The 25218-nt window shown below is 39.0% G+C and overlaps 2 protein-coding genes and 1 pseudogene across 3 annotated transcripts in view; 2 read left to right on the top strand and 1 right to left on the bottom strand.

Moving 5' to 3' along the window:
* The window catches only part of LOC308419540 (actin, cytoplasmic 2-like), a 1056985-nt pseudogene that overhangs the window by 882551 nt on the left and 149216 nt on the right, over positions 1–25218 (top strand). The window lies entirely within an intron of this gene.
* On the top strand, positions 909–19005 carry DLD (dihydrolipoamide dehydrogenase). Its single transcript, XM_080915261.1, has 14 exons — positions 909–1050; positions 2720–2798; positions 7642–7721; positions 9007–9075; positions 9633–9702; positions 10927–11027; positions 11398–11541; positions 12233–12334; positions 15138–15328; positions 16037–16207; positions 16707–16896; positions 17165–17302; positions 18290–18379; positions 18475–19005. Exons 1-14 carry the CDS (start codon positions 1012–1014, stop codon positions 18538–18540), a joined length of 1530 nt encoding a protein of 509 aa, XP_080771387.1. The 5' UTR covers positions 909–1011; the 3' UTR covers positions 18541–19005.
* The window catches only part of LAMB1 (laminin subunit beta 1), a 65092-nt gene continuing 59186 nt past the window's right edge, over positions 19313–25218 (bottom strand). The window contains exons 29-33 of the mRNA XM_080915212.1: positions 23627–23834; positions 23295–23436; positions 22237–22413; positions 21053–21212; positions 19313–20963 (exon numbers count right to left, since the gene is read on the bottom strand). Coding sequence (XP_080771338.1) covers positions 20827–20963; positions 21053–21212; positions 22237–22413; positions 23295–23436; positions 23627–23834 — 824 coding nt within the window. The 3' untranslated portion in view covers positions 19313–20826. The remainder of the gene's footprint in view (positions 20964–21052; positions 21213–22236; positions 22414–23294; positions 23437–23626; positions 23835–25218) is intronic.

The raw sequence follows: 25218 nt of genomic DNA, 5'->3' as shown, positions 1-25218 counted from the left end.
AGAAAACAAAAAGAAAATGGGGTGGGAATAAAATCATTTAGTAACAGCAAGCTTTCTTCATAACATTAAAAATCGTTTATTCATGTCTTCTTCCCTCTAAATGGACATAGATAGGCAAGGAGTATTATTCATCTAGTGCTTAACTCTATGGAGTTCAGTACAGTGCCTGGGCTGTAAACTTTCGAAAAGTGTAGAGTTAAGGTTTACTTAAACTAGAGACTTTAATACAAAGCGGGGATCCTGCCTTACACTCCCCTGCTCAATCTTATAGACCATAGTTAACAATCTTTTAGGTGCACACTCGCAAAAACCTAACATCCCACCCACTATCCCAACCCTTTTAGTTTGTTCTACAAGAAAGGCGTGTTTCCAAAATACAAGAGTAAAAGGTAGTATATTTTCTGTACTTGTTTTCAGAGCAGGATGTTGGTAAAGAACGGCTCAAGTCTATGGCTCATCTAAATTGATACACCTACATCTGCCTTGGAGGACAGAGATTATAAACCAGTAGTTAAAACCAAAGCCTTTGTCCGTAGAGTTATAGTCTCCTTTGCTGTCTTAGTTTTAGCTCATAGGGCTTCATCCAGAAAATGGAAACACTTCGTTCAGTTTTTGTAAAGCTAGATAAAGTTACGAATGCCTAGCACAAGCATGACCTTGTCAGGTTGTCAAACCTTTTCTTCCTTTTTTATTTAAACTTTACTTTCCGTAGGCTTTACTGGGCAAACAACGTTTTTATTTATTTAGTCGGTCTCTTAATAATAATCCGCAACAGTGCTCCAGACACTTGGGCAACAGGTCCCAATTCCCCAGCTGCCACAAAGCGCGGCGCCCTTCACGACGGCGCACGACGTAGCGACCAGAAAGCCTTTGGCTCTCGGGCCAATCGCGCTGCTCCTCGGCGATGACGCGATGCTGCTGCGCACGCGCAGGGCGGGGAGACCTTGGATAAGTCCACCAGGCGTTCAGCGGAGGTGAAAGCCCTGGCTGTAGGGACCGGAACGAGGGAAGATGCAGAGCTGGAGTCGTGTGTACTGCTCCTTGGCCAAGGTGAGGGCCGCCTGCGCGGGGTGATACTGGACCACAGGCACAGAGATGCCCGCCTGTGGGCCTGGACGCGGCCTGCCGCCGGGAACCGACGCGGCCCCGCCTCTATGCCGGTTCAGTCCGGCCTCCCGAGGCCACGGGGAGCTGTAGCCCGGGCTAGGGAGGGCCCTGCTGTGGAATGTTTGCCCGTAGCCCCACACGGCACTTCCGGACGCGGGTCGAGGGGCCTGGACCTTCACCCGGGTCCGGGGGCGAGTAAATCACCCTTGTCACGCGCGGCCTGCCCCTTCATACATACCTTTTGCTTCATCCTAATGACCCGGGGGTGGCCTACTTTCCTACAGTGGGTAAGTAACCTTGAGGCCGGACTGGCCCAGACGTGGTCACCCCCAACGCACAGTTCTGCGAGTTCCTCCAAGGTTGTTTTCATTCAGTCTCTAAACTAGTGCACTTTGCTATCAGTCAAGCCCCGGGGCTTATATTTTTAATTGCAGCGGTCTGTCGTCCAAACAACGTTCCCATTTCACCTGCCAATTAAACACTGCCGAATTGGATGTACGAGGCCTAGCGGCAGGGTTAGCGTGAGAGTTTTAGGGACAACGCAGAGATGAGACTAAACATCTGAGTCGTCTGTGTCCTTAAAAGTTGATATAACACGAAAAATGTCATCGTTTTAGGGAGAAGGTGAGCTGGGACTAACTCAGTACAGACAGTTCTTTGTTCCTCTTTGGTTGGCATGTCTTGATCTCAGGTCATGCAGAAGTTGCCTTCAAGTAAAAAATATTGCTATAGTAGAGTATCTTGCTGCCTTCTAGTGCTTGCTAGCTGTGATAGGAACTGGAAATCTGCTTTCTCTGTGTGGCCCTTGCCTTAGGAGATGGTAGAGATGTGCTTAGAGAGTATGAGATATGATGCAATTTGTGGAACGTCCAGAATGTGGGGACACTACATTGTTGGTACATTTTCCCAGTGTAGTTTTCCACTCATAGTTGGTGGCTCAAGAACATCTTTATAGATGTTATCAAGTGGTTATATCTATTATAGTGATTACAGAGCGCTAAATAGATTTGTTAGGAAGCGTAAGTGACACATGAAATGAATGTCATTGAAATACTCAAATACCCAGATTCAAAGTTTCAGGATTTTAGTTAGGATACTAAACTGATTCTTGGCATCAAAATTAACCATGCTTTCTGAAGTTTTAATAAACCTGTAAGCCATTGAGTATATTATTTCATTAAGCTTAATATGAGATGGTTCATTGAATGTTCATAATATGGCAGATCTGGCAAGGTAAAATTGGGAAGGTTTAGTATTATGGACAAAAGTGAAATTGATAGGCTATCCCATTGTGCCACAGAAAGTCCATTATGTATTAGTGTTGGGTACATTTTTCCCAGTTGTCATCGGCCTTTTAAATTATATTTATCACTTGTGTGCATGCATGCAGACATTGGCATGCAAGATAGAGTACATGTAAGAATGCCAGAAGACACAGCATTGGGAGGGAGTCAGTTCTTTTCCACCACATGGTTCCCAGGGATTGAACTTGGGAAGTCAGTCTTGGTGGCAGGAGCCTTTACCCAATGAGTGATTTCTCCAGCCTGTTTTTAAAATTATATTTTATTTAACAGGAAATTTTCTTTTGTCTTTTTTTTCCTTTCTATTCTAGAAAGGCCATTTCAATCGGATATCTCATGGCCTACAAGGAGTTTCTTCTGTTCCTTTAAGAACTTATTCAGATCAACCAAGTAAGTACCTGATACAGCAGTTTTCAGTCAGATTAGCTGACGGTTCTTTCACAATTTTGTGTAAAGGAAAGTGTTAGAGTAACTGTTCATCTGTGTTTGAATTAATCTGTGTGCTTGTTTACTGTTGACTGAACACCCAGTACGTTACAAGAGGAAAACATGGCCAAGCTCATTCTTAAGACAGAGGCTGGTATTAGAAGGCAAACAGTACATAAGTAACAGAATGTTTGGAGAAGAAACTGAAAATTAAAGCAGGTTACTAGGAGTCTAGGAGAGGGTGTCAGGAAAGCCTTTTGAGGAGATCGTGTCTCCTCAGAGGGAGCGAGGGCATGAAAAGTTGCTTCAGTGAGAAAGGTCTCACAGATGGACCTTAATTTGGGAACCTCCAGGAAAAACAAGAAGACTAGGTGGCTGAGCAGAGTCCCAAGAACTAAAATCAGAGAGGTCGAAGGGATCAGATCATGGAAGGCTTTCTAAGCTAGACAGTGCATTTTACTCCAGCGGTGATGGAGAAGCACAGGTGGTTTGAGTGGAGCATTACAACATTTAAGAAGTAACTTTGTCCACTGGCTCAGGTTGTTCGGGGTGTCTCGAAGCTGTGATGATGACGACTTTTGAAATCTTGAATGAAATTCTTTAAGACTACCATTATAAACATAAATAGGAGCTGTAGGGTGTATAATTTCCTTACTGCTTTCTTTAAGATTTAAATTTTCTATAAAAGATATGTTTTGTTTCTCTTTATGCACTTGGAATGGGATAAATGGGTTTTTTGATAAGGTATTTAACTTACAAAATATTTAAGTGGTCTGTTTACTGGAGCCATTAAAATTTATATTTAAAAGTATTTTACTCTTTAATTTTGATCTGTGCTATGATGTAAGTGTGCATGCCATAGTGCAGGTGTGCAGATCAGAGGACAGCCTTGGGTGTCATGTAAAAGAATGTTAGGATATATTCAGAGCCTTCTGTTTTCAGTTTTTGCACAGGCACTTAGATTTTAAAGGAGTGAGTCTGTGCTGGTTCTTGTCTAGACACAAATGAAAGTTGCTTGGGAAGAGGGACTTTGATTTGAGAAATTCTTTCCATTAGATTAGCCTGTGGGCATGTGTGTAGCTTGTCTTCTTGATGGATGGTTGATGTGGAAGGGTCTAGTCCACTGTAGCAGGTAGCCTGGGCTATGTAAGAAAGCAAGCTGAGCAAGCTAGTAAGCAGTATTCTTCCAGGGTTTCTGTTTTAGTTCCTGCCTTTAGGTTCCTGTCTTGGCTTCCTGTGAAGATGAACCCCTTCCCTAAGTTGCTTTTAGTTATGGTGTCGATAACAACAGAAAAACAAACTAGAGAAAATAACCTTTAATCAAGGGGTTTGGGTGTCTCTTGACATTATCAAATTGTAAATATATAAAATTAGTATAATTTTAGGGTAGATGAAATAGTAATATTTTTATATACTTACATGTGCTGAATTATTTACTTAATAACTTTTCCTTTCAAAAATAGAAGCTTTATTGGGGCAAAGATTTATTTATTTATTTATTTTTTTAGTACCTAAGATGGCAGTTGGTTCTCACTGCATGCTTACTGAGTAAAAGAATACTGAGGCTCTGTCTGTTTTAGTTACTGTATCGCAGATATCCAGTATGACCACCATACAACAGAACACCAGCTAAAATGCCAGTACTGCTATCTGACATATGCAGGGCTCAGTTCTATTCCACACAGTCTTAAATTCTCATGTCTGTCCTACTTGGGCCATACCTCTTCGTTAGCTTTCCTGTGTTATGACAAGAGAAGTAGGGATTGGAATCCTTTTGACAAGTGACCCACTGCTTTTTTTTCTGCTTTTGTAGAAGCATATTGATTAGCTTGAGGAAATCAAAGCTTCTGATAGGGTGTCTATTATAATACCTAGGAGATGTTTGAATATTCTTTTGTTTGCTTTTTGTATTTTTGGTTTTTTTTTTTTTTTTTTTTTTTTTTTGATTCAGTAAAGTTTTATTTTCCCAAATGTACAGCTGATTGAAGCTGTTCATGCATCTTCACCAGCAGCTGGGGCATCTCCACCCTTTATGTTCTGGTATAAATGACTTGGGCTCTGTGCTTTGAAACTAGCTTGTTAAGTCCTTTACTAAGTAGCTACTGGCCAAGGAACCTTAAATCTTCAGTCTCTCAGAGGCCATGACTAGAGTGATAAGCTTATAGTTGGGAACTTCCTTAAAAATTTGCCATATGTAGCCTTGTCAAACAGGACGAAATTGTTCAGCTTGTCCCAGATTTTGCCTTTGGCCCACTTCTTCTTTTTGGCCTTGCCACCAGATTTATTTACTGGGTCTTTGTCTTTTTTTGGCCAACTTTTTTGGCATCTTTCTTCTTGTTGTCTTTGGGTGGCGTGGCAAAGCTCAGAGAGTAGTGTGGACCACAGCAGCCTTACTAAGATGTCGGAAGAAAAGGAAGCTCGGTGGGCCAACCTTGAATATTCTTTATAAAGCAAATTCATCAGGCTGTTTGAGTTCTTGTTCCTGTTGATAAGGACCTTATAGTCCACAGCAGACACTGTTGTAGTTACATCATATTTTCATTCACTGTTTTATTATATTCATTATTTCAGTAAGTATTTAATTACTGTTTTGTTCTACGTTATTTGACTAGATGCTTGGATATAGCAGTGAACTAAACAAAACTAAGCTTCTTTGGATTTCACAGTCTTCCTGAGGAAGACAAACATCTAACAGATACTTGTAATCATGGTAAACAGTCCAGTGGCTAAGGATAGGGATTTATAAACTCTGTATGTGGATAGAGAATGGTTACAGAATTCTTTCTTGAGGATTTTATGTTTATATACATAATGACTGTTGTTAATTGTCAACTTGCCTGCATCTGGAGTCACCTAGGAGAAAAGTCTGGGGACTCTTATCTATGAGATTAGGTTAGCCTTTGAAGATATCTTGATTACATTAATTGTTTGGGGAAATTGATTTTAATTGTGAAGGGGATTGCTACCTGGGCAGGGAATCCTAGACTGTATAAAATAGAGAAAGTGAGCTAAGCTTTGTTTGCCAGTAATGAATGTGATGTTCTCAGCTTCTTCAATCTTCTGGTATCCCAAGCCTCTGTCATGATGGACTTAAAGTAACTTGAACTGTGGTTCCAAGTAAACCCTTCTTTAAGTTGCTGTGTTTTGTCAGCAAGAACAGAAACCCAGACATTGAGGAGGAATGGATGGAAATGAGTGAATACTGTAATATGGAAAGAAGCGGTCTATTTAAACTACTAAAAAAGTCATAGGGCTGATACATTGAAGGTTGAGAGTTGATTTCTCAGATAGGAAGTTTGGAGTCAGTAAGGTGCTTTAAGCAGAGCCATCATAGGGTTAAGTTTATTTTAAATATCATTGTGGTTACATGTTGAACTTAGGTTACTTTTTATTTTTCTCTAATCAGATTATAATAGGCAAGGTACATATGTTCTAAGAGCTTAGTGTTTGGACTGTGAAATGCATGCTGTCAGTATGTATTTCTAGGTTATGCAACAATCGTGTATGTAGACTAGTATAATTCCATGCATATAAATGACTACTGAAGCTTGGTATTAATGGGTATACAGAATTGGGTGGGAGGTGAGATTGGAGCAATACTGAAAATATGTAGGTGCTATACCTAGTAAGGTGGGTTGTTTGAGTAACAGACGGGGATTAATGAAGACCAAGAACATTAGATCTGAGCTGATTTGTCAGATGTGGCACAAAGGGGTAACAGTGTGGGCTGTTGCCAGAATGGGATTGAGTCTGGGTGCTCATTCCCTAAAGGCTGGCCTAACAGAATGCGGAAGGCAGATCTAAGAAAGAAAGCAACATTTACTGAGGGCTTGCTATGTACCCAGCCCCTCCTTAGGTTCTTACCATGTGTTTTCTTTGGTCATTAACAACTGTGGACTATAGACATCATCACTATTGTCCATATGTTGTATTTATGCTCAAATAACTGAAAATTTTCTTTTTGCTAAAGAATTTAACATTGTATAGTTAGTATGTGAACTTACGTCATATATAACTAAGGTTGTATAGTGATTATTAAATAGATTTGTTTAATTTCTAATTTTATTCTTAAAGACTAAAAGTTTTTAAGATTATGATCAGAAAGTGAATTGTTTCAGATTTCAGATGATAAACACTTTGGAATAAGAATGAATTTACTGTATTTATGGGAGGGGGTTCCAAAATAGCTTGGAGATTAAGGCTAGTGACAGTTTAAACCACTTCTAGCCCTCAACATTCTGTATTGTGACTATAAAGGAAGGTTTTGTGTGTGTGGGGGGGGGGTTAAAGTGAATCAGGTCGCATTATTCAGCCAAGGTCACCTTGTTAGTGGTTTAAAATCTTTGGGATTTTAATATATGAAGGTTGAAACTAAAGAATGGGATTGTATTAAATAACCAGAAGAATACCAGAGGTAGAGTCAGAGCTTAGTTTGTCTCTGCCATTTAGTGACTAGATAGTTTAGGCTAGTCAGTTTATCTCTAAGCCTCTTATTTCTTCTTGAAAATGTTTTGTTTATGCCATTCTTGCCTTCTTCATGTTACAGGAGCGTATGTCATCTGGCATATGCTAACCAGTAAATAGTAGCTGGATACAGGGTTCATATTCTAGGACTTCGTTGTATTAAATATCTTATAATGACTAGAAGATAAAAGTGGGATTTCAAATTTTGTGCCATTTTTAGTAGCATCAGAGTACATCAGATATCTTGGAACAAAATAATGCCGTGTTGAACATGCTGATTACTTGGAGTGTTTTGGTAAATGCTAGTAATTTATTATGTTATACCAATCTGTTCTTGTTACAGTTGATGCTGACGTGACAGTGATAGGTTCTGGCCCTGGAGGATATGTTGCTGCTATCAAAGCTGCCCAGTTAGGCTTTAAGGTAAGATGGATGCAAAGTAGAGGTTGCTTTGTTTTATTATGGGCCAAGTTGGTTTTAGTCACAAAATGCTTTGCAGGTAAAAACATGGGAAGTAATTAAATACATATTTTTTTAAAACTTCTTTGTATTTAGATGTTTTATATGCATCTGTGTTTGTGCTGTATGCATGTGGTACCCACATGAAGCCAGAGAATGGCATCAGATCCTTTGGGACTGGAGTTAACAGACAGTTGTGAATTGCCATGTGGATGCTGGGATTTGAACCTAGGCCCTTTGAGAGAGCCTCTACTTCTCTTAACCAACTGAGCTGCCTCTCAAAGCTTAGGACATTTTTTTTAAACTATTGACTATTTGTAAACCTGAAATTGGTGGGCTTGATTGTAGTAGTCTCATAGTATAGAAAAGCCAGTTATTTTTCTTCTGAAATACTTCCTTTTGGTTTGTAAATATATTGACAAATGTGTTAACAGTAAAACACATACATGATAATGTTGGACAGAAATATTTTTACAGTAATTCAGTCTAGAGTTAGCCTAGTTTTTATTATTCAGAGGATAGAATTCAAAGAGTTCTTTTTTAAAAAAAACTTTTGGGCTAGAGAGATAGCACAGGGTTTTAGAGATGGCTCAGTGGTTAAGAGCACTGACTGTTCTTTCAGAGGGCCTGAGTTCGATTTCCAGCAACCACATGGTGCCTCACAACCATCTGTAATGAGATCTGATGCCCTCTTCTGGTGTGTCTGAAGACAGCTACAGTGTATTTATATGTAATAAATAAATCTTTAAAAGAAAAAGTTTTAATTGATTCTAAATGAACTTCATATCATGTACCCCAGTCTCATTCATCTCTCCATCCCCTCTCTGCCCTTGCAGCCTCCCCCTAAAAGAAATTGAAAAAAGAATTAAAAAAAAAAAAGAAAGAAAAACATATCGTGGAAGCTGTAGTGTATCAGTGTTTCCCACTGTATACCTTCTGTCCACACATCTTTACTTGCAGATGTTCATTGCAAAGAGTGATTGGTCTGGTTCCAGGCCTCTGGCTTCTGCTACACTCTCTATACTGGATCCTCACTGAGATTCCTCAGATATCCTGTGGTTGCCCTGTGCCATGGAGAGCCTGCAGCTTTGGATCTGTAGGATTGGCCCGCAAAAAGGGTGCTTTGAGTCTGAAAAAACAGAGGTCGAGTAACTACTTGCTTTGCAGAGCAATTAAGACATATATTTGGAATCTTAGTGAAGTAACATGCATGTTGCCTGTTATTAAATAATGTTCTCTTTGATTGTAGACAGTCTGCATTGAGAAGAATGAAACACTAGGTGGAACATGCTTGAACGTTGGTTGTATTCCTTCAAAGGTGAGCATGTGTTTCAAACACTGAAGAGATTGCTTTTTATTAGCTGCTGACTGCAGAGATGTATTGAGACCAACTTGGTAATCTAAATACAGTTCCTTATAAGGAATCTGAATGTGTTTATGAGACTTTTCTCTATGTAAACCTTCTAGGATTGTCACCCTCTCGTGACACCCTCATATATTCTGGAAGTTCTTCCTGTCCCACACTCCAGTGCTCTGATTTTGTTTTTGTTTCTCTTTGGCTTTCCATTGCCACTGAAAAGATAATTAGTAACATTTTTGTCCCCAAAGTCCTTGCCTGTGAGAACAGTCCTTAACTTGCCACCTTGGAATGGGTGCTTATTGCTTCATTTTTAAGGAAAATAAATAGTTTTGCTTAGTTTTTTATTCTTGTTTGTATATGTTTTATGTCAGTATTATTATCTTAGGTTAATTGTGTGAGAAGGAAAGATACACTTGTAGTATGTACTATTTTCAATAGAAATATAATTTCGTAAGTGCTTTCTTATTACAGAGCTTGTTTATGAATATTTGGTAAATTTGCCTTACTTCTTTTAGGCTTTATTAAATAATTCACATTATTACCATATGGCCCATGGAAAAGATTTTGCATCTAGGGGAATTGAAAGTAAGTATACTTTTTATAGCTAGTACCATATGTGCTTGACTCTTCTTGCTAAATACTGATGTGTGTAAACAGATGTTTATTGAAGGATATGTGAGGTAAAAGTCTTGAAATTTGGGGAAATTTACATAAGAATGTCCAGTTCAGATTTCTACCATGACAGCTTCTATGCTTTTGCAAGTTTTTGCCTAAGTTCTGTTTTTTGAGTAAAGTGAAGAATCGGTTTTTTTACTCCCCTCACAACTTGCTAGATTCCTAGTTGCTGTGCTATTTGGCAGAGACTGGAAGGAGGATAGCAGCCACCCAAGTTGTGGAAAGAGCAGAGAAAGGGAGCAGGAACAGGGAGAGGCTCAGAGAGAAGACTGTTTGCAGGGACTCTGTATAGTCTTCAGTTACCATGTTTTAGGGGGACCATTTTTATCCTTTTTCTCCAGTTGTATTTCACAGACAGTTACATAAGACAGACTTAATGCATTTGTGGCATTATTTTGCAATAGTAGGTTTCTACAAGAGGTTGTGTAGGCAGTCCATTCAGCGTATAGATGGTGTGTATATATTTCAGCAAGTATGCTGCACTCTGAAAGTACCCTGATGTTAGAAGACAGAGGAGTCTCAGGAGACATGCAGTATAGGCAAGCCTTGGTTAGCTTGGTGGCCTTTGTCAGTCAGGAATGTCTAAGAGTCTGTCTGTGTGTTGGCTTCATGGGCTGATTGCTGTGTTTTTACTTCTGCAGTTCTGTTGAATTACGTTGTTGCTTTAGTGTTGTTCTGAGTTAAATGAATTTAAAATTTAGTTGATTAAATTTACTAAGCTTTTTTGTATTTTGGAATGTTCAAATAAATACTTAATTGTTTTTGTTTCATGAAATTTTAACCTTTGTCTTTATTTATAATTTCAGGTGATGTTCTACTTTGACATTTTTACTTTATCTTCCAGACTAATAACCATCATAAAGTATTTATAGAATGTGCCACAGTGGAATAGGATATTATAGTTCTGCTTTGGACTGCATTTTTGACACAGATGGGCATTTAACAGTGCTTGATAGGTTCTCTTGTGACCTGATGACATGGCTTTGCTGGCTGTGGTTATGACAGTCATTACGTCTTAGAAGTTAATGCTATCTTTTACATAGTTTTATCAACATTGAGATGAACATTTTCAGATCTTGGTAACTATCACATATTGCTTTCAGAGTCTAAATAGATTTATTTAACAAATTACAGTATCAGAAGTTCGCTTGAATTTAGAGAAGATGATGGAGCAGAAGCGTACTGCAGTAAAAGCATTAACAGGGGGAATTGCCCACTTATTCAAACAAAATAAGGTTGGTGTTCAGCACTCAGATTTCTGTTTCATTTTATATATACATGAAATATTCGCTTTATGGTAATAACCATGTTCTGTGATCTTGGCCTGCTGTGGGATATTGATTTAATTTAAAATAGCACTAAAACATTTAAAAAGTAATGTAATGCAGTTATTATTATCCAAACCCTACAAAGAGTAAAAACCAAAAGAAAGTCTAAAATATTACTACCCTAAAACAGATGTCTCAAGGTAGTGTTTTTGCTGCTGCATGCATTGTATATTTTAAGGAAGCATTTTATGTTTTGAGTTACTTAGAGTGTTGTTTCTATTAGCCCTATCAGAAAAACATTTAAACACTGTGAATGTATACATATTACTTTGTAAAGGTTGTTCATGTCAATGGATTTGGAAAGATAACTGGCAAGAATCAAGTCACAGCTACAAAAGCTGATGGCGGAACTCAGGTTATTGGTACCAAAAACATCCTTATAGCTACGGGCTCAGAAGTTACTCCTTTTCCTGGAATCACGGTATTTATCCTTTCTAATTCATCTCTTACAACCTAGTCCTTACAAAAAAGGTTTTATAAATGTATCCTGCTGATAAACGTTGACTGAAACACTCATTTGGCAGCCATTTATCATTGCAGAGTTACTTTTCCTTATTTTGCAGTGATTATGATAAGATATAGAACACTTAATAATATATTTGAGTTCGACACAAAGGTAAGCTAGGCATAGTGGTGAGTGTCTGTAATCCCAGCATTTGGGAGGCAGAGGCAGGAAGATTATTATAAGGTCAGTGGTTAATAGATTTAGCAGCCTGGACTACATAGTAAGACTATCTCAGAAAAATCGCTGGTGAGATAGCCCAGTGCTTGATGTCCACCTGTGTAAGCAGCTGGTCATGGTGGGGTGGACCTGTGATCCTAGCAGAGCTCCTGAATGACGGCTGAGGTTGGCTTCTTCCACACATGTAAACACTTATACACACTTGTACACAACAATAAAACACAAAGTTAAAATTAACCATTTTAATTTGGAGTGTCCAATGATAAAATTTCAGAGTAGCATTTTGAATGAGAGTGAAGAAATTGTGATATATCTGTAGATAACATCAAAGCAAATAAATAACATAAAATTTTATTGGATGAGATCGAGATAATAGCATAGTAGGTTTCTACAATTACTCTTGATTGTTGTTTTTCCTTTTTTAAAATAGATTGATGAAGATACTATAGTGTCATCTACAGGAGCTTTATCCTTAAAAAAAGTTCCAGAGAAGTTGGTTGTTATTGGTGCAGGAGTAATCGGAGTAGAATTGGTAAGTAGAATTCCTTTTATTGCTGCTGTGGGGTTGAAAGAGACTTAAAACCTCTTCTTGGAGGCTAGAGAGACATAGCTCACTGGTTAGCAGCACATACTGCTTTATCTAGGGACTCAGGTTCGGTGTCCGGCACCGTATCAAGCTGTTCACAATCACTTGAGTTCCAGGAGCTCACTGCCTGTCCACACACCCACACACACACGTGCAAAGAAGTAAAAAGAAAATTTCTCTTTCAAAAAACAATAAAATAAAAGCTTGTACTATGCAAAAGGGAGAGATGGCTCAGTGCTTAAAAGTACTTGCTGCTCTTACATAGGAAGGTTCAGTTCCCAGTACCCATATGGTGATTTCAACTACCCGTAGCACACTTCTAGGGCATCTGTGCCCTCTACTGGCCTCTGAGGACACCGGGCATATATGTGGTACCCAGACATCCATTCAAGCAAGCACCATTTATATAAAATAAAAATGAGTTTTTTTTTTTTTTTTTTTTTTAAAGATCTGTTTAATGTATATTAGTACACTGAAGCTGTCTTCAGACACACCAGAAGAGGGCATCAGATCCCATTACAGATGGTTGTGAGCCACCAAGTGGTTGCTGGGAATTGAACTCAGGACCTCTGGAAGAGCAGTCAGTGCTCTTAACCACTGACCCATCTCTCCAGCCCCCTAAAAATGAGTCTTAAAGCAACAACAACAACAAAAAAAAAAAACCCTACTTGTATTTGACTTTTTTTTTCCTTTTTTTTTTTTTTTTTTTTTTTTTTGTATAACATTTCAGATCAGTCAGTGTTGAGTTCTGCTTAAAACTTGCAGAATAACAAATACACCTTTTCTTCCAACAGAACGTATTTAGGTGAATGCCCTGTTTTATAGTCTGCTTTCTGTTTCCTCATCATTTCTGAGCATTGAAACTGGCCTCTCTTAGTCTGATAACCCATGACATATTGAAAGATAGTTTTCCTATGCTGTCCGCAGAGTGATATCTGCACCGGACTGAAAGTAGACCCGTTGGTGCCTAGACAGGTTCTTGTTGAAGTCAAAGCCTGTGTCATGACCCTCAGCCTGGCTGAAGAGCTGAGTACTGGTCTCTGCCATGGCCGCTGGCACGTTGTCTCTCCTGCCCTCATGTGGAACTTCTGGGTGACGAGCAGAAGGAAGCATGGGCTGGACAGGACTTCCTTGCCTCGTGCTCATGCTTCAGATTTGAAAGTGCCTTTGTCTCATAGTTCTCCTTTTGTTCTTCCTGCTACTGGGAAAACACCATTTTCTCTAAGAAGTGTCTTCGCCTTCATACTTCATGTTTTTCTGCCTTCACAGTGGTGTAGTTCTGTGGTGTTTGTTTCTTTTCTTTCTAAACGCAGTCAGTCTACTTTCTACCTTCTATCCTCTCACTCTTCCCACCTTTTCTTTTAAAGAGAAAGTCTTATATAGTCCTGACTGGCCTAGAACTTGCTGTGTAGGTTAGATTGGCCTTGAACTTGCAGCAGTCCTCCTGCCTCTGCCACCTGAGTTTTTGTTTATTTTCTTTGTAATTTATAGTTGAACATTGCCTCTGTTTATACCTGGGTGTCACACATGCTCAGGTGCATTTCCTTGCAGACACATGCTTTTATTTATGTCAGTAAACCTTTCCCAGTTACTCAGTTCTCTCCATCTTGTGCCTTCTGGGTTATCTTTTTTTTTTTTTTTTTTTTTGATTTGAGAGTTTCTTACATGCTTATATTTTTGTAACATCTACCCTCCATTCTCTCTACTCCAGATTTTCCCATATCCCTCCCATCACTTTCCCGCCACCTTTGTGTATTCTCTCTTTTAGACTCAGTTCATTTAGTGCTGTGTGCATGTGCATGGGTGTAGGGCTATCTACTAGGGCATGGGTAGTTTCTTTGGTACTCCATTCCTGAAGAAAACCTACCTCCCCAGCACTATCAATTGCAGTACCTTATCATCTAGGGGTAAGATTTTATTAGCACCTCCCTGACCATGCTAACATGTTGGTGGTCTTCATATTGTGTATGTATTATACATGCAGTCACAGCCACTATGAGTTCCTTGTGTGCAACGGCCCTGTCATGCCCAGCAAATACTGTTTTGCTTTAAATGTTTATTTATTGCTTATGGCTCTTACAATCGTCCTATCCCCATTTCTGCAATGATTCCTGAGCCTTAGGGGGAAGGTTTATGCTATATATTTAGAATTGGACACACCATAGATTCATTTTTTTCTGCACAGTAACCATTTGTGTTGAAGCTGCTGTGATGAAGGCTGAGAGATTGATTAATCCAGGTTCAGGGCAGGTCCTGGGTTTACAGCTGAAGTAACTTGTGCTGAAGCCAGTGCAAGATCAACATCATACTTTAGTCCTAGAGTCCTAGCACTTCTCTGCCTTAGACACCCCTACCTCAGTCACTGCTCTAGCTGCTTTCTTCACTCTCCCATGTGCATGTTACTGAGACAGAAGCCTGCAATTGTGCCATCTAAGATGGCCTGGATCTGTTTTCTCCTCTTTTTTTAATAGCACTTAATTATCTTCTAGCATGGTCTTTATGTGTCGTTGACTTCCTCTACCATGTTGTAAAGTTCCCAGGGATGCCACAGTTTGTTGTTTAGTAACATATGCATAATGGTTACAATGAACCTGGCTTATGTAGAATAGATGAACAATATGTAATCTTAAACGGGTTTCCTTATAAACCTGGAGCTTCCCCTAAACATTTGCAAAAGAAGGCAATATTTCAGGTAATTAGTAAATGTTGCTATGGAAACTTACTTTTTTTTCTTAAAAATTAATTTTAGGGTTCAGTTTGGCAAAGACTTGGTGCAGATGTAACAGCAGTTGAATTTTTGGGTCATGTGGGTGGAATTGGAATCGACATGGAAATATCTAAAAATTTTCAACGTATTCTTCAAAAGCAAGGATTTAAGTTTAAACTGAATACAAAAGTTACTGGTGCCACCAAGAAGTCAGATGGAAAAATTGATGTGTCGTAAGTATGATGCATTTGTTTTTGGCAAGCCATCCTTGCTTTCCGATTAGCAAATGTAGTCTAGACTTTTTATAACTTAGAGTCAGCTTAATGCTGTGTATTACACACTACTGCCTATCAAATTAGCCATTAAAAATTTGTGAATTAGCTGATGCTAGGGAAAAACATAAGAAAACTGATAGTCTCATTGTGGTATATATTTTTTTATTGTATATAGTCATAAAATTTACAGCTCCTTGTGTTTAGAAAAATTCATTTAGCATTTTTAGACAGAAGAACATGGGGAATTTGATGATAGTTTACTTAAATTAACATGTTTTTGGCACTCATTAAATATCTAATTTAACTAAGTAACTTCACAATCAGACAGCTGGTAAGAGGCTTGAACATGGATTTTTCTGAGATCTTTGGGTGGTTTTTTGATTTTTTAATTTTTTTGTTTTGTTTTTTGAGGTCCTGGGGACCAAACCTTAAAGATGATGTCTGTCATGTGTGCTGAGAAAGTTTTCTACTTCGCAACCATGAGACTACATTCTACCACTGTGTTAAATTGCCTGGTCTTATGGGATTTTAAGAATAAACTTTTAAGAATTTTTATGTTTAATTGCATGACTCATGTGTATAATGAAATAAAGACACTAGAAATGTCAGGGCTCCTTTCAGCTGTTGCTATAGTATGTGGTTAACAGTTAACACTTTGTTACCCAGAGTCGAAGCTGCTTCTGGTGGTAAAGCTGAAGTTATCACTTGTGATGTACTCTTGGTTTGCATTGGTCGACGACCCTTTACTCAGAATTTGGGACTAGAAGAGCTTGGAATTGAACTAGATCCCAAAGGTAGAATTCCAGTCAATACCAGATTTCAAACTAAAATTCCAAAGTAAGTTGAAAATGTTATGCGTGATATTTTTGGCTCTCTATAAAGATAAAAAATGACACATGGTGAATGAAGCAGGTGTGTTGTAAAGGAATACCTACCATTTCTACCCTAGTAATTTGATCAAGGTTGTAAAAGTGATAGTATTGAAGACTGTTTTAATCATTCCTAATTACTAGTAACTTAATTGAAAATGTTTTATTTGCTATTCAACTGTCTATGTTATTTAGAGATAAATTTGGCTCTATGGTCCAGGCTAGTCTTGAACTAGACTCAAGTGATCCTTGTAACTCTCTCAGGCTCTCAAGTGAACATATTCAATAATTTTATATTTATTGTAGATACTGTTTTTAAAATAAGATTGTTTAAATATAAGTAATTGAATTTTTCATGGCTCAAAGATTAGATATTTAGCTCTGGTTTCTAAAGAGCTGCTAGACCTATGCTTCTGTGGTATAACTGAATTTGATGTTAAAAGGTTGCTGTGTTTTTTTCCTGGTAGTATCTATGCTATTGGAGATGTGGTTGCTGGTCCAATGTTGGCTCACAAAGCAGAAGATGAAGGCATCATATGTGTTGAAGGAATGGCGGGCGGTGCTGTACACATTGATTATAACTGTGTACCATCAGTAATTTACACACACCCTGAGGTTGCTTGGGTTGGCAAATCAGAAGAACAGTTGAAAGAAGAGGTAATCCTAAGGATGGGCAGTTTTATTCCATCATGGGATTTGAGCTAATGGCAGCAGTGACTAGAAAACGTTGTCTTTGCCTTTAGTAACTCTGTAGAACATTATAGCTTTGGAATATAGCAAGATGGCCTTTATACTTGCTTACATTCCTTCTACACTAAATTGTATTCTGTGTGCCCTGAACAGTTACTTTCGTGGGAGATGATTTCACTAATGGGTACAAACGTAGAGAATACTTAATATATGTCCTCATTCTTGTCCTCCCCAGGGTATTGAATTCAAAGTTGGAAAATTCCCATTTGCTGCAAACAGCAGAGCTAAAACAAATGCTGACACAGATGGCATGGTGAAGATTCTTGGACATAAATCAACAGATAGAGTACTGGGAGCACATATTCTAGGACCAGTAAGTATTACACAATCAGAGAACCCCCAGTAAGATTTCTGGGAATCACTTAATAGATTGGATTTGGTACACTTGTTTCTAATCTGCTGTTGCCGATTACTGCTGATGAAAGTTTGAGTAAGAATGTTATGCATTGCTCCTGGCAAGACACCACACTAGCACTTGCAGTCTTGCCTATCACATCATCTGCTTGCACACTGCCTCAGGTACCACTTGTGGCACAAGTGATGTTTACAACCTCAGGTCACTAGCATGAACCCTTGCTGACTCTGGCCCCCACTCTGATCTCCCTACCCTTCTTTCTGCTCTTCTTCGCTCATTAAATTTAAAAAATTTTAATCTTATGTGTACGGGTGTTTGCCTACATTCATGTCTGTGCATTACATGCATAAAGTACCCACAGAGGCTAGGGAAAAACATCGGGTCTACTGGAGCTAGAGTTGTGAGCTACCATGTGGGTGCAGGGAACCGAACCTGGCTCCTCTGCAAGAGTAGCCAGTGCCACCTCTCCAGACCCACTCTTCTTTTCATAGCAGGCCAGGCTTGGTTTGTAGTTTGGGGCCTGTACGTGTGCATATTGTGCTCTTGGTGTAGACCACTCTGCTTCCAGGCTTTTGTCACTGCCTGAGGGAAGGCTTAGACCTCACTGAGTCTGTAGTTTATGTCCCAGCTGTGTGGTAGAACAGCAAGTTAACAGTATCTGAGTGTTTGCTATGGTGCTTCTGACTTAACAATACTTCCTCTTACAGTATTGTGGAAGACGTGCTATTTTCCGACAAGCATAAAGCACAAAGTAACAGTGGCTTCCAAGCTCAAGCTTCTCATTACACTTTCTCCAAAGTTCTTCTTTCTTCAACTGTTGTGATAATAGACAGAGATTTAAGACAGATTTAAAGCATGAAAACCTAAAAGCCTGATTCCCCCTACCCTCTCTAAATCATAGCATGGAGTTATTTTTGCCTTAAAAACATACTTTTTCGTTTCAAGGGTGCTGGAGAAATGGTGAATGAAGCTGCCCTGGCCTTGGAATACGGAGCTTCCTGTGAAGATATAGCTCGAGTCTGCCATGCTCACCCGGTAATTATTCCCAATGTACACTGGCTTAATGGCTCCCTAAGTTGTCTTTTGATCCATAATTATTCATGTTTAATTGTCCATTGCTTTCCTTGCAGACCTTATCAGAGGCTTTTAGAGAAGCAAACTTGGCTGCATCTTTTGGCAAACCCATCAACTTTTAATTAGAAGATTGTTTTTCTTAAACTCTGGAAGCTTTTGACATTACGTTTTGAACAGGATAATCTCCCAGTTTCAAGAATTTGCAGGATGAAATTATGAAATTTCTGGAAGGCATTTAGTAGGTCTGGACAGAATGGAATAACCTTGTACCTATATTCCAAGTGTTGTGTTCCAGTGCATTAATGCAAACAGAAAGCTACGTATAGTAGCATCCTGGAAAGATTTTGACCTGTTTTCATACTGTCTACGAGATTCGACTTGATTGAATTAGCACTAATAGATTTTACCTCTAACTTAGTGGAGGTGAATCTGTTGACAAGAAGGAGCTGGAGAATACATGTGAACAACTTGAGGAAAACTGGCCAAATTACTTAAATTTGGTTTTCATATTGGAAACGAGTCCGTGACTAGAACAAGATTCAAATATGTACAAACAACTTATGTAAATAAAAGTGATTGACTCTCAATCTATTTAACTTCCAGATTCCTGGCTATTTAGAGGTAGAATTGCGTGTTTAAACATTAAGGCTGTAGATCTACAAGTCTAAAGGGCATTCAGTTGCCTAAATGAAGATTCTGTCCACAGAACTATTAAATGGAGACTTATGATTATACCAGGGAATGAAGATACCAAAATAAACATGTCTTAAATATTTATTTACTGGCTATTTTGAGTGCATATTAAGATGGTTCTAACTTTAGCTGCCTCTGAGTATCTTTTATTTTTGTTACATCTATAGCACAACTGTATTGAGGTATTTGTATTGTCATTTCTCTTTCATTTGTTTTACATTTACAAATGTTTAACCTGTACTTTAGGAGTGTAAGGGAATCTGTAATGTGCTTCATTTTCCTATGTAAAGTTCCTTGGCTTAGTAAATGGTCATTTTTACTAAAATCATACTAATTGGTGTTATTCAACGTCTGATTGTTAAAATGACTAAGTATCTCTAGCACTTTATGTATTACATCTTAATATTTCAGATGTATTGAATGCCTCCTAAATTGATAGCTACTTAAAAATATACTGCAACTTAAAGAATATAGTTTTAAGCCAAGTGGGAATAATGAATATTGATTCTAACAATATTGTTGTGTAAAGTACAGGCTAAACATTTAATTATCTGTAAGGAAATGAAAGAACAGTGACCACTCAGATGCTTTAATATTGTTGCACAAATGATTGTAGTTCAAAGGGAAGGTTATGTTTCCAGTCTTTAATTACCTCTATATCTTTAATATGGCAGTTAAACTGACACAGCTCAGAACTGTTTGCAGCTGAAATTGATTTTAGTCTCATGCCTAAAGTCCAGGTTGTTGTTTACTTTGCAGCACCTTCATGGCTTTGCTTCGTTGTTGTTCACAATTTGCAATTAATAGGAGGGTTGGTGCTGTGTGTGCGAATTCGTCATTAGTGGGAGTGAAGACTGTATTTTTAAAATCTAACAAGTCAATTTTAGGTTGGGTAATGGTTGATTTAAATCTCAAGTGTGGCCCCTCCTCTCTGGGAAGTTTGTAATTTAAAAATAGTAAAAACAATTTTGTAATCTCCTAGCTGTGGAGATACACAAACAGTAGTTGTCTAGCTGAAGGGTTCTCATTCAGTATGAGACCACAAATATATGCAAGGAGCTTGTAAGAACTATCCTAGCCACCAAGTTGATTTAGATCTAAAAGGAAGGGCTTTTGTGGGAGATACAGGGTAAATAGATGAGACAGACATGGCAGAAGCATGGTTGTTTTGGTATTTACTCAGATTCTTGCTTAGGTAAAAAGGAGAAACAAATGACTAGAAGTTGCCTTGTTTTAATTATAGCTGTCTATATAACCTCTGTCCCCGCCCAGCTTTTTACATCTGAATATCGTGAGGGTGTCTAAGACTGTGAAAAAGGCCAAGCTGTTCCCATTCATTCAGCTGTGTTATATTGATATAACCCAGCAATTATATGATGATCTTCATTAAGCTCTTGACTAGGTACTTGTTCAGAATATCTGAAATGTAGAAGCTCTTTTGAGTCTTAGAAATGGTAGAGTGACCAATAATGTGCCATAAGCTACCCTATATCCTTCCTGCTTAACTTCCACCAAGGATGCCCACTGGGGGGATTTAAAAGAAATGTAGTTGTGGGGATAGTTTTCATAGAGAAAGTAACAGTTAATAAAAGAAAGAGTATGTTTATACAAAACCAATGTATTTTATTAACTCCATACAAAAGCAGGTGGTTAAAAACATTAAATAGATGCTGAGTTGTTTGTGGTTTACTTTGGCCACTGAGCCCCTCCCTCTGTTATAAGCAGGTGCTGTAAACAGCCACTTTCTCGCTTATGTCCTTGAGGAGTGAGCGCACCTCTCCTTCCAGTCTTACTAGTTCTTGAGCTTTGTCTTCTAAGTACTTTTGATTGTCCTCATACTTCCTTTCTAACTCTGTGGAGATAAGAGTTAGGTTACGTCAGAGCTGCTCATAGCACATGATCTTAAAGACAGACTAGAAACCTAAGCCGAAAAAGACCCACCTTCCAACAGCCGCAGTTTGCTGTTGGCTTGAGCCAAGAGTGCTTCTGCTTCATTTTGTAGCAGCTCAGCTTTCCTCCTGGCATCTGCAGACTCTTCAGTTTTTTGGGCAATTAAACTTTCTACCTTCTTGTACTTTTCATCAAGTTCGCCATCTAGAGTCTGCAGATCCAATTTAAGACAAAAAGGTGAGACTGGTATGTCAGTAATTCCATTCAAGAGCCTTAGATAAAAGACAACCCCCCCCCCCCCCCACACACACACACACACACACGTGAGCATTTTAGATTAAGGAACACCAAAGTACTCAGGCTTCATATTGTGTTGTAAATTTTAACAATGGAAGGAAAATTAGGAATTACAAGTCTGCTACTGTAGCATACACATAGAAGGTGATTGGCGGCTGTGTGTGCATGCTTTTAATCCAGGCACTCTGGAGGAGCTGGAGGTGGATCCAAGTTTGAGGCCAGCCTGGTCAATAGCACCACCCCCTTCCCCTCTAAACAGTACCCTGCTTATGAAAAATCACTCCTAGAGCTTTTAAATTTTTCAACAGAGTCATTTTTTTCAATGCCATAGGAGACTATTTGGGAGATTTGTACCTTCAGACTGCAGATAAAGAGGGTCAGGAAAGGGTGGTCTGACACTGGCAAGCGATTTTTCTTTAGGGTTTGTCTCTCTTTCCAACTCAGGTACACCAAAATTATTTTTATGTAGTAATGCTGCAAAGCTATAATAACTTAGAACTTTGTTTTCAATAGGGTGAAATCAGAATTAGGTTACAGGACAAATTTAACAACCCTGACTTCACTTCCAAAGTTTAAAAAGCCGTCTTTGCAGGTAAATTTAGAAATGGAATGTGTGAGTAAAACATGAATTTGCTAAAGCACAGTACCTTCCAATGAAAAACAAAAGGCAGCATTTTGATTTCCTACAGGACTCCTAAGCTTTCCATCCTGTCTTTATTTAAATTATTCTCAAATGGGTGGCTAACTGCTAGGTCAAAAAGACAGACCTCCCTCTGACCCTACAGTACAGTTTTATCCCATAATCCATTCTTTATTCATGTATCCAAAAGACTTGTGGGTCACTGGGCTATCTGTTTCTTACTAATGTCAAGGAACATAAGAAAAAAACTAGTTGCCCTCTTACCAACTTAACTATGAAGTTGCAAAGATTTACTCACCTTCTTAACATCATCTGCACTCTGCTTTACAGTATATACTACTTTCTCAATGTACTCTGCCTCCCCAGAGTTCTGGGCAGCTTTACGCTTAAGCTCTTCCACATTCCTCTCAAGCTTGCTGATGCGCTGGGAGGCGTTGGCCAGGGTTTCCTCAGAAGCTGCTGTTTCAGATTCAATCTAAAGGTAATGTTAACCATTGTACCCCGTTAGTACAAGTTCAGGGAAGGTGAGGCTGCACTAGATCAGAAGCCCTGACAGAATTAGGACAGCTTAGAGGAGTGGTTCTAAACCTGTGGTTGCCTATCGATGTTTTCATAACAGTAGCAACAAAATAATTATATGGTTGGGGGTCGTGACAACACGAGGAACTGTGTGCTTCAGTTGTTCTGCATCAGATCCTTACGTCTGATCTAAGCTGTGTTGAGCTAAAGAACATTCACAAATGGAGGAGGATTTCCAAATTATGTGGGAAAGTAAACTGGCAACTTCAGTCATCTTTTTAGACAGACCTGTCAGCTTGGTGTTAGATTCTGGTAGTGAAGGGGAAAGAGCTTGAAAATGTGAAGGCTCAGGACGCTGGAAATACCAAGTCCCGCCAGAGGAAGAGATACCTGTGCAACTGCTAAGTGTCTACAGTTGGTCTCTTTGGAAGGACAACACTGCCTTTTAAAAGCTAGTCCTGAGTAAGCCATCTAGCCTTTAGTTTCCCTTAAAAGTGAGCTTCAAGGATAGATATGTCCCACAAAACTAACTGAAACATAAAACATTTATCAAAGCTAATGATGGTAGAGGCACAGGCCAAAATTTGTAAATCAAACCAAAGATTCTCAGCCTCTTAAGTGTATCATTAACTTGGAAAAAATGTAAATAATTAAAATTAATAATAAAATTGTTTAAGCAATAGTGCTTAATTTCTGATAGTTTCACTTTAGAGGGGGGAAAATACCTGTGCTAAGAGAAACGGTTCTGATTTATCTAAAGGAATAATTTGCAGTGTCACAATGATTTTCAGTATTATAGGGATTCAGCATGTTTCCCTATACAGCCTAGCACCTTACCGATGTTAGCAGGTTTTGAGTTCCTTGGATATCCTCATCAGCTTGTTTAATCGCCTTCTCTGCTGCAACCTGGGCCCTTTCTGCTTCTTCTAATGCTTCCTTCACCGTGTCTGCAGTGACTTTAACATCTGCTGCACTTTTGCTGAGCGGAAGAACAAACACTGCTTTTAACATGAAACCATTTTCCCTTAGAAAAACAGCATTTTCTTTGAGAGCATATTTTCCTGAAAGACCGTTATTAAAGAAGTCTCTTTTATAGTGTGCTCCTTACGGCAGACGTCAACCCACCCCGTCAACCCCAGCTGCCAATGTGCACATTCAGATGCAGATACCTTGCTCTCTTTGCTTCTTCAAGCAACAGCTCAGCTCTGGCAATGTCAGCAGCACTCTGCTGCAAGATGACTTCTACTTGAGAAAGGGTTTCAACTCGTTCCCGGATGTCTTCTGTTAGGTTCTGTAACTGCTGTGGGGTGCTAGGCATTTCCATTTTCAGTACTTCATTAGCAACTGCTTCAATACTGTCTAGATCAGCGCTGTCCTCTGAAAAGCAAATACCAAAACAGAGCCTGTTCACTCAGCCAAGTCAAGCATTTGCCACTTCCAGAGACATACCCTTGCTATTTAGAAACAAGCCTCTTACACGGGTTAAGTTGGTGCCTATAGAGTTGGCTGTATGCTGGAGAGACCATGGAAGATGGGAAACCAAGCAGGTTTTGAAGAACATTTCAGGCTGGAAAGAGGACAGACAGCATATTGTGTGTATAGTTGTGGCTTAGGGTTATGGAACATGAGAGCCCAGCATTTAAAACTGGAGCTGCAAGGGAACAAAAACCTTTACACTTGAGGTTGCAATACACATTGTCCCAGACCAAGGCTGGACTGGACTGCATAGAAACCCTATCTCAAAAAGGAAAAAAGTATTGATATTCCTTATCAGTTACCTACGTTTAGGGAATTCTAGAAGGGATTAAATTCAGTAAGAGCCAAGGTATCATCAGCAAAGGTCAGATTTCTTTAAGGTCTTCATTTTTTTGACTGAACATAAATACGGCCCTAGAGCACTTAAATGGGGGAAAATATATGGTTAAGTCACGGCTTTCAAGTCTTGTTTCTAGTTGTCATTGGAAAAGTTTTTAATGGTCATTTCTATTTTCTGTTAACAATAAAATCAGGCAAAACTGAGCACTAAGTCATCATTAGTCTGCTAGTTTTTATAGGTACTTTTCACTGTCCGTGGCACCTGTACGGGCTGTGCATAACTCCTGGTGGGAGATGCATGGGAATGCCTGAAGGTTTCTATCCTTCTAAAAGGGTCTAATGAGGGAGTAGGGAGGGGCTCTCTTCCCTCATCAGCCACTGTCTTCATGTCAGACTACAACTTATAATGGCGCTGTCTCAAGAATGAAGTTGATAGGCTTAACACTGGCAAAAGAGAAGAGGCAAAGCAAGTTCTAGCCCCATGAAGTTACACTATTTTTGGACTTATTATGTTGTATTATAAATCACCTTTTTGACTAATTCTAATTCAGTTGGGAGTTTTCTGTGTCTTGGCACCAGTAATATCCACATATGTGCAGTATAAGCAAGACTTAAAATCTAAACCAGAATCTAGAGATTTCTCTAGAGAAAATGCTAACTGCAAGATTTCAAACTTAAAGCCTTGGGGGCACTGCCCAAGAAACAACTCCTTCAAGATCCTTCCTCATGACAGAAATTCTAATTCAGTTTTCAGAGTAAATGTTTTGACTTCTGAATAGGCTGCTTAGGAGTCCCAGCAGATATGGTCATGCTCACAGAACATCTGGAAGGTAATTCACAATATATACTTTAAGAAAGGAAGGACTGCAGAGAGGGCTTAGCATCGAGTACTTACTGCCCTATCAGAGGACCAGTTTGGAGCTCAGAATTCATTTGGGTGTCAACA

This window comes from Micromys minutus (assembly GCF_963924665.1).
Source record: "Micromys minutus genome assembly, chromosome: 1".
NCBI classification, from domain to species: domain Eukaryota; kingdom Metazoa; phylum Chordata; class Mammalia; order Rodentia; family Muridae; genus Micromys; species Micromys minutus.
This window is presented reverse-complemented; position numbering and strand designations above follow the sequence as displayed.